Source organism: Lolium rigidum, chromosome 6, assembly GCF_022539505.1.
Source record: "Lolium rigidum isolate FL_2022 chromosome 6, APGP_CSIRO_Lrig_0.1, whole genome shotgun sequence".
NCBI lineage: Eukaryota > Viridiplantae > Streptophyta > Magnoliopsida > Poales > Poaceae > Lolium > Lolium rigidum.
The window spans coordinates 142,420,443-142,429,568 of NC_061513.1; the positions used below are offsets into that span (position 1 = coordinate 142,420,443).

The window sequence follows — 9,126 nt, forward strand, 5'->3', positions numbered from 1 at the left end:
TCACTAGAGGTGTCTCTCCCATAAGATAAATAGCATGTTGGGTGAACAAATTACGATCAGGCAATTGACAAATAGAGAGGGCATGACCATGCACATACATGATATGATGAGTATTGTGAGATTTAATTGGGCATTACGACAAAGTACATAGACCGCTATCCGAGCATGCATCTATGCCTAAAAAGTCCACCTTCGAGGTTATCATCCGAACCCCTTCCAGTATTAAGTTGCAAAACAACAGACAATTGCATTAAGTATGGTGCGTAATGTAATCAATAACTACATCCTCGGACATAGCATCAATGTTTTATCCCTAGTGGCAACATCACATCCACAACCTTAGAACTTTCTGTCACTCGTCCCAGATTTAATGGAGGCATGAACCCACTATCGAGCATAAATACTCCCTCTTGGAGTTAAGAGTAAAAACTTGGCCAGAGCCTCTACTAATAACGGAGAGCATGCAAGATCATAAACAACACATAGGTAATAGATTGATAATCAACATAACATAGTATTCTCTATCCATCGGATCCCGACAAACACAACATATAGCATTACGGATAGATGATCTTGATCATGTTAGGCAGCTCACAAGATCCGACAATGAAGCACAATGAGGAGAAGACAACCATCTAGCTACTGCTATGGACCCATAGTCCAGGGGTGAACTACTCACTCATCACTCCGGAGGCGACCATGGCGGTGAAGAGTCCTCCGGGAGATGAATCCCCTCTCCGGCGAGGTGCCGGAGGTGATCTCCAGAATCCCCCGAGATGGGATTGGCGGCGGCGGCGTCTCAGTAAGGTTTTCCGTATCGTGGCTCTCGGTACTGGGGGTTTCGCGACAAAGACCTTAAGTAGGCGGAAGGGCGGAGTCGGAGGGGTCACGGGGGCCCCACACAGCAGGGCCGCGCGGGCCCCTCTCGGGCCGCGCCGCCCTAGTGTGGCGGCGCCCCGTGGCCCCACTTCGTCTTCCCTTCGGTCTTCTGGAAGCTTCGTGGCAAAATAGGACCCTGGGCGTTGATTTCTTCCAATTCCGAGAATATTTCTTTACTAGGATTTACGAAACCAAAAACAGCAGAAAACGACAAGCGGCTCTTCGGCATCTCGTTATTAGGTTAGTGCCGGAAAATGCATAAATACGGCATATAATGTGTATAAAACATGTAGATATCATCAATAATGTGGCATGGAACATAAGAAATTATCGATACGTCGGAGACGTATCAATTACTTATCCAAATTCAAACACTTTTCATTTAAAAGTGTTGTCAGATTCAAAAGTATGCAGAAGTTATTTGAATTCATATACAAAACACTTCTTAAATATTTAAAAGGATGCTAGATAAGAAAATAGTAAACAAAAAAAGTATCTTTGCTTCTGGTTGGTACCACCAACCGGGACTAAAGGTCTTTTGGTGCGCGAATTATAGCGGCAGCCAAAAAGGCCATTGCTTTCCGCCGCGATCGCAAAAGCATTTGTAAGTCAATGTGGAGTTGTTGTTAGAGACAAGATCCCGATAACTGTTCGAGAATGGAATGAGCCATCAAAGCTGGAAGATGGAGTTAGTTTTGCCCACGACAGATCCAAAAAAGGCCTTTAGGAACCTTTCATGTCACATTTTACCGTACTGGTCTTGGAGACTGAAGCGCTCACAGAAGCCATGAGGTTGAAAGTCAAGGAGTGGCCTCTTAAGAAGATTGCCACCCAATTCCAGACCTTCAAGAAAAGATTATATAAAGATTATATCAAAGAGAAAAAAAGCTCCATAATTCACTGGACCACTAGAGAAGCAACGGGGTCACTGGGACGATGTGAAGTACAAGGAATCGAAAGAAAGCTAAGGAAAGGTCGGAAAGAATAAGAAAAATGCAGCAAAAAAGGTACTTTACCATAATCTGGGGACAGTTGGCTACAAGACTGTCATTCCTAAGTGGGATGAAGCTGAGGCTACCATGTGCTCTGAAGGGATCACTCCAACTACATATGGTTGGTCTAGAGGATAAGAAATTTCCTACTTCGCACGGGTCATCGTATGACCCAAAAACAGGGCTTCTTATACACAATAAGGAAACAATTGTTGTAGCCTACAAAAACCTTGTTGAAGCAATCAAACAGGTTCAAGAGGGGTTGTTCCATCCCGATAGAGAAAATGATGAGCTGACAAAGGCCCTGAAGAATAAGGAACACCATGAAGAAAATGAGGCTTTGGACCTTCTGCTCCGTGGAAGACTGGGTTTTCCGAGGACGATGACACTTATAGAAGCCGTTCGAGATCAAAGAAGCGGCAGACAGATTGGCTGCACAAGTTAGAAAGGGATGGCTTGGAAATATATGACATGGTAAAATAGTTAAAGCAGCACATGGGCAAGCAAGGGACAACTGTTCAGCTGCAGCAAGATCCTGGGTTCGATAGTGTCAGAAACCACTTAATTCTCTGATAGTTCGATCTAAACCCTCGAGTCACCCTTGTGGAAAAAATCACCATTGCTACATTACTCTGCAATTTGAGTCCCAACACGTTGGTATATATATGTATACGGTTCCGTTGCCACCAATAGCCTCTCCATACGAAGAAGGAGATCTGGTGTGCCAACAAGTTGAACTTTGGTAAACAAATTGGTTTATTTCTTCATCTCTTTTACTTTCATCACTTATTCAGTTTTGTTCATCTGATATAACTACCATCAATATTGTACGTCAGCTTGAGGCTCTAGACTTACTCTTCTCTTGTTGACTATGTTATTTTTCTCAACATGTTCTTTCTTTACTACTCTATTTACTTGTTTGAAGACTTAGATTGATCTATGTAGCTCTGTTTTTCCATGGTCATCAATCTTATGCTTTACTCATCATGTTCATACTTTGAATATATAGTGTCTGCTTGAAGCTTCCGCATTTTTTTATTAATTTGCATGAATTATTCTCAACTCCTAGTAACCCCCACTACAGTCGTCATATCTGATCTTTCTGTTAAGGTACATGAAGAGAACTCTAAGGATGATCATGTTAATGCGCTTAAGGTATCATTTGTCAACAATCATCAATGAGCATTATACTTGAATATAATTCAAGCAACATCAAAGACTTGTCGGTGTAATTCCATTAAAATAGGTGATACTTTATAAAATAAGATCAAAGTATATTAAGTAACAATTGAAGTATACATGATGAAATGTTGGTTTTGCGATGCAAATGTGAATATCATGCATGGATACATGTTAGTATGGACCTATTGCCATATTTGAATGAGGCTCTACGTTATTTCGCGTCGTAGAAAACGTCGGTCAAACCTATCATTAGAAAGATATAATACTCAAACGTTGAGACATATATTTGGCGAGCACGTGCGTCGCGCATGAGACTCCAACATAAGGCATACCGCCCCTCCCCTTTCAGTATAAAACGCGCATCGATGTAGTCCATCGGCTCTCCAACCCCCCTCCCCCCCCCCCGCGTCTGAAGAGATTGCTATCGGTCTACCGCAGCCGATCAGCCCCCTCTCGGCTCTCCAACCCCTCCCTCCTCCCCCTCCCCCGCCCCCCCGCCCACCCTCTTAAGAGATTCCTACCGGTCTAGTCAGCCCCCTCCCATTGCTCCGCATCAGCATCGTTGGCAGCCTTTGCACCTCTCGCATGGACGATCAGTTGCGTTGTTGGCTACCACCATCACCCTGGCGTCAGACAAGATGGTGAGTCGGCTAGATCTAGAATTTCACTTTGTTATTTTTGTTCATTTTTAAGTGACAAGATGAAGTTCAAAATTGCTATACTTGGAACACCTGTGGAGTTAAAGATTGGTTTGAATTAAAATCGCATGACAAGTTTGATGCATAATTGGTTCACGTTAAGTTTAGAGATCTGCAATTATTGTATAAATATCGCAACTCTTTCATGTTGGGAGAGCTACTAATGGGTGTACTTGACCAATGGAGAACTCCTTGAGACATAGTCACTACAAGTGGACCCTTTCACGGCCCCACTTATATTGTCTGATCACCGAAGGATAAGTAGAGGCATACATAATTATATCTTAGCCACCAATATTTCGGAATTAATTCCTGCCAAACAATAGTTTTTAAATCATTTGCTGCCATCAAACAATAATGTTGGAAAGTTATTTTCTTACAAACACTGTTGCAGAATTAATTTCACGATATTGTTTGGCATAAAATAATTGTGCAACATTACTATTTGGTAGTCTCATTTGATTTCACAACAATTGTTTGGTAGAAAGTAATTCCGCTCTAAGTGGATAATGATGTGGAATAATCTGTACAAAAAACAAATTGTGAAAATATTTGCTACTGCTGAAAAATAATGTTGCAAAGTTAGTTTCTTCCAAACAATGTTTCATATTAATTGCACAATATTCTTTGGCTGAAAAAATTATGCAAATATATTGTTTGGTGGTAGGGAGTAATTTCATGTCTTTTTTTGGTAGTAAGTAATTTCACATCATTATCTTCAAAGAGCGGAGTTAATTTGTACCAAAGAATTGTTGTGATATTAATTGCTACTACCAAATAATAATGATGCACAATTATTTTCTGCCAAACAATGTTACAAATTTTATTTTATAACATTTTTTGGAAGAAAGTAATTGTGCAACACTAATGTTCGATAGCAGAAAATAATTTTGCAACGCTTATTTGGTAGGAATTAATTTCGCAAAATTAATGATTAAGAGGTAATTAAGTCTGCCTCTACTTATCCTTTGGTGATTATACTATATAAGTGGGACCACGAGGGCTCCACAATTCGTGACTTTGGGTCGAGGAGTCCGCCATTAGTAAAGTCACCTCCTTCCTCCTCCCGACATTTCCACCATCCGAACCCTACCACCTCTAGATACCGGAGCAGGTGAAGCTGATGGATCAAGTCGGTGGCAGTGACATTGGCCGTGCTGACACTACGCCACTGCAGCATCAGCAGACACACAATGTGGTTGGCCTGGCTACAGAGTTTGATCACGAGTTCGTGATGTTGCGCCAGGATACCCGAGAGAAGATGTAAGCTCTTGTTCCTTTAATGTGCTCCAATTCGTATGAATAGAAGTTCATTAAAAAAATTATAGTTTGGAGTGATCGAATGAACATTACTACTAAATCATTGGTTAGTGGTTTTAATTACGTGCTATAAATATTAGCAGTATGAAGTTTTATTACTTCATTTCATTCCAAAAATTACATAAGTGGTCTACATACTATCGAAGTTAATAATAACTCCCATGAAGTTCATTATGGATTACATATGAATTCTGGAAAATGGAGGGTGAACTTCAATTATCTTCTATGTTCCAACATGTTATTTAAGTTGTTTGTCTGAAGGTAATATGAAGTAAGAGAATAATTTTCTAATTGGGTACTTGTTGTTGAATTGGCAGATTTGAGTATTTAGGAAGGAGAACAACGGATCCTACGTGGTGGCCAAGACTGCCGGATCTAGTGAGGCGGCTCGAGGAAATCTTGTTTAGAAGATACCCAAACAAGGTGTTGCTCTCTTTCCTTCTAGTAGTAATATTTTAGATTTGGTTTTCAAGCAATCAAGTCCCTTCTCTGAGCAAAGTAAATATTTCCGTGTAATCATTTTAGCTATTGATATTTTGTGGTTGTTTGGGCAGAGGGATTACCACAATATGACGAAGGAACCAAGTGAGCTACACTTCCTGTTTGCTCTCACGATCTTGAGTGCTCAGCACCAAGAAGTTGAACAAACCCAGCAATTATTAAGGCATATAGCATTTTCCGGTGGGTATGGGACGATGACTATGACACAAGGTGTCACGCAGGGTGCAAATGAAAATTCTGGAATGTCTTACGTACCATACAACATGGGTCCTTCAGTTGGTGCAAGCTTGGTTCCACAGAGTACTAACATGGGCACCTCCCAGTCAGGTATGTATGGTTTTACTGAAATTGTGCTTATATCATGTCCTTAGGAATGTGTGCCTAATTAATCTTGATAATATTTTTGTAGCCATTAAATAGAGTTGTAGACTAGAAATCCAATAGCCAGCATAATATTTTCCCTTCTACTAACTTAGTTTCTTTTACCTTGTTTTCTTTCAACAAGCTCACAATGAGCATGTGAACACAGAGTTATCTTTGGGGATGAACCCTACACATCACAGCTCGAGAGTGTCCAACAACAATCATGTAACAAGAATGGTAGACACATCTGAAACCAATAGAATTTTGGTAAGGACTCTACGCTATATATACATTACCAATACCATATGTAGTGGGTAGCTGCTCCCTAAGGCTCCACTTAAAAGCTGCAGTCCATGGTGTCGCCGCCACCCCCTGTAACTGTGGAGGAGGTCCCAAACGAACCGAAGTTCATTTGCCCAGTCTGCTTACACGAAATTGCGGACGCGTTATCGACTATCTGCGGCCACATCTTCTGCAAGGAGTGCATTAGGGCCTCCATCAAGGCTCAGAAGAAGTGCCCTACCTGCAGGACGAAGCTGAACCTGAGAAACATCCACCGGGTCCACCTTCCGACGATGGACTGAACTGATCCAGCCATTCTGGGCATAGTGGAGCCTCAGCACCCGGCCCTTTTCCTTGCTGCCATCGTGACGATGTTGTATTGCTATCTGATTTGTTCTCCACAGGGTTATCATCACCTTTTAGTGTCCCCTCAGTAGTATAACAAGCCATGTTGCTGCTAGAAGCTTTGAGACGTTGTTACCATACAAATGTCCGTAGTGTTTTGTTGTGGAAGCCTGTGCTTGCTACTTAATTTGTAATTCGTGCGCAAAGAAATATCCAATATTTTTCTGATGTTGAAAATTTGTAAGGACTTCTCTTACATGAGTTTGTAATGTAGTGCTATATGTACGATGACTTTTTGTCCGACACATGTACGATGCACTGCATGGCCGTCCGTTTCAGCTGGCTAGCAATCTGCCTCCGTTCCATTGGCGTTTCGTACATACTTCGGACAAAGTTTGTCGTACGCAAAGCCATTCCGTTTTGTGATGTCAGTTTCCATCGTACATAATTTGGATCGTATGGGTGGCCATGCATCTAAATCCAAGTGGATGTCACATCTTCGTGAGCCTCAATATGCACAACACTGGCATATGGCTCTGTGGATATCACAACTCACACCTTAATGGGTTTTGAACTAATCACCTAAATCCAGGCTAAATTCTGTTTGGGGCCAATAAAATAAATTATGAGTTTATCAAAGGAACCCTAGTACCAATACGGCGTCCATTTGAATCCGAATGGCATATGCAACCTCCACGTCATACAGAATGAAAACACAATTTGACTATTTCTTACTGCTATCTCTAACAATTAATATTTGTATGCTTTCAAAATATTTGGTGATTAAATAAAACTAGGAAAAAAATCTAAGAGAAACATCTTGTACGTTGGAGAATATCATATATTTGTTGGTGCTTCTCGAGCACCGAGCCGCGATTTGCAAGATGAAATCCAAAGTTTGGCCTTGATTGGTTGTACCTGACAATGACCTTAGTTATGGCATTGTTTTGAAAACTTGGCTATTTTTCAGGGTAAAAATTTAAGATCTTCGATCACACGACGATAACACCCGTGCATCGTAAAAAGATCGTATATAGTACGAATTTTATAGAGATAACGTCATTTGCCTAAGAATTAATTAATTCTCATTTGACTGAGAATTAGACATACCCTATATAATAGATATTTTTATAATTATATTTGATAGTTAATACTTTCAGTATGTATGAACCATTGGTACTATTCGCTAAGTAAACCTGCGGTGAACAATTGAGAAAAAAATGTATATTCGTTGATGTGAAAATACCATCTAGAGACCGACAAAAGGCATACGTCTTTTTTTACTCTCTTTTTCCAACAAGAAACTATCAAAGGTGATTTCCGTAAAGAGACTAATATGCGGTAAATAATAAAATGCTAAGTAATATTACCTCCCTTCCAAAACTTAAAACTTATTAGAAATTAGATTTAAAAAAGGATTTTATTTCAAAATGGAGGTAGTATGTGGCAAAAGGTACTAACTCAAAAAATGTGGAAAATTTAAAAATATAAAAGCATCTTCAGTCACGTCCTCAAAACGGCCAGCTTCGCTTTCGTTCCCCTTCCTCCTCTGGTGCTCCCGTGCCCTCCGCTCCTTCCGAAGCATAAAATCATGCGCCGGGCGTTCTAGCGCCTCCTCGAGGAGCCTCTACCGCTCGACCGCCATGAAGAGGCGACCCCCTCCTCAATAGGCGCCTCTTCGATGGAGATTTCGACGATACGCCGCCATGTGGCCACGAACTCCCTCCTCCTAGACGTGAGTGTCATCCTAGAGCTACTTTTTTTGACGTAAAATCCTGGAGCTACTTCAACGACTCATGACTGAATGATGGTCTTCTGCTCCCCGAGGTCCGGCCCGTCGCTCCAGTCCTCCAGGTCATCGTCCCCCTCATACTCTTCCTCCTCCACTGCTGCATCTACCTCCGCCTCTTGCTCCGCACCAGCCATGAACTGCACGTCGAGGTCGACGATCTCCTCTATGCCAGCTCCGATTCTCCCCCCCCCCGTTTGGTGTCCTGTAGAGCCGTTTTGCCAATCGTATGACCTCCAAACGACCTCCCAAACAGCCATCAATGGCAATATAAAATCATAGTTTTACATTAAAAAGTTCAGCAAGGCAAGCTCGTAAAATAGTTAACAAGTTTTGAAACACATAAAACTAGGCCCCTCCTTTGAGAATCCACAAATGATCCACTAGATCATCTTGTAGTAGGTGATGAGTAGTTGAGTCTCAGATTTCCTAACACATGACAAATGAAGTAGGTGTCGTACTCCCGAAGGCCAACATAATCTTCATAAACAGCCTCCACTTCATCATGAAACAACGCCAAAATGTCACTTTGTCGTGCAACGGTCATCCGTAAAGTAGCCAGCATACAACATGCAGTAGCCCTCCGGTCTCTCGCCTCGGCTTGCTCTTGCGCTGCCCTGGCCTCGAGCTTCTACGTCGCGGCTTCAAATCCTAGGTGTACATGTCTAGGAGGCAAGAGATAATCTTCATATGCTCGTCAGCGGCAATGACAACAGTATCGGCCTCTTCCTCCAGTAGAGCGGCGACCACCTCCTCATCGTCTGAATCCATGACC

At 41.8% G+C, this 9,126-nt stretch overlaps 1 protein-coding gene across 1 annotated transcript; it reads left to right on the forward strand.

Moving 5' to 3' along the window:
• Positions 1-4,874: 4,874 nt before the first annotated feature.
• Positions 4,875-6,519, forward strand: LOC124663354 (probable histone acetyltransferase HAC-like 1). The gene is made up of 5 exons (XM_047201068.1): positions 4,875-5,014; positions 5,389-5,494; positions 5,626-5,908; positions 6,078-6,202; positions 6,286-6,519. Exons 1-5 carry the CDS (start codon positions 4,875-4,877, stop codon positions 6,517-6,519), a joined length of 888 nt encoding a protein of 295 aa, XP_047057024.1.
• The last annotated feature ends 2,607 nt before the right edge of the window (positions 6,520-9,126 follow it).

Excerpts from the sequence above, each read along its gene's own strand:
- LOC124663354 (XM_047201068.1), top strand. The coding sequence starts at position 4,875 with ATGGATCAAGTCGGTGGCAGTGACATTGGCCGTGCTGACACTACGCCA. Across the intron at positions 5,909-6,077 it reads CTCCCAGTCAGGTATGTATG|CTCACAATGAGCATGTGAAC; the intron begins GTTTTACTGAAA and ends TCTTTCAACAAG. Across the intron at positions 6,203-6,285 it reads CTGAAACCAATAGAATTTTG|TCCATGGTGTCGCCGCCACC; the intron begins GTAAGGACTCTA and ends TAAAAGCTGCAG.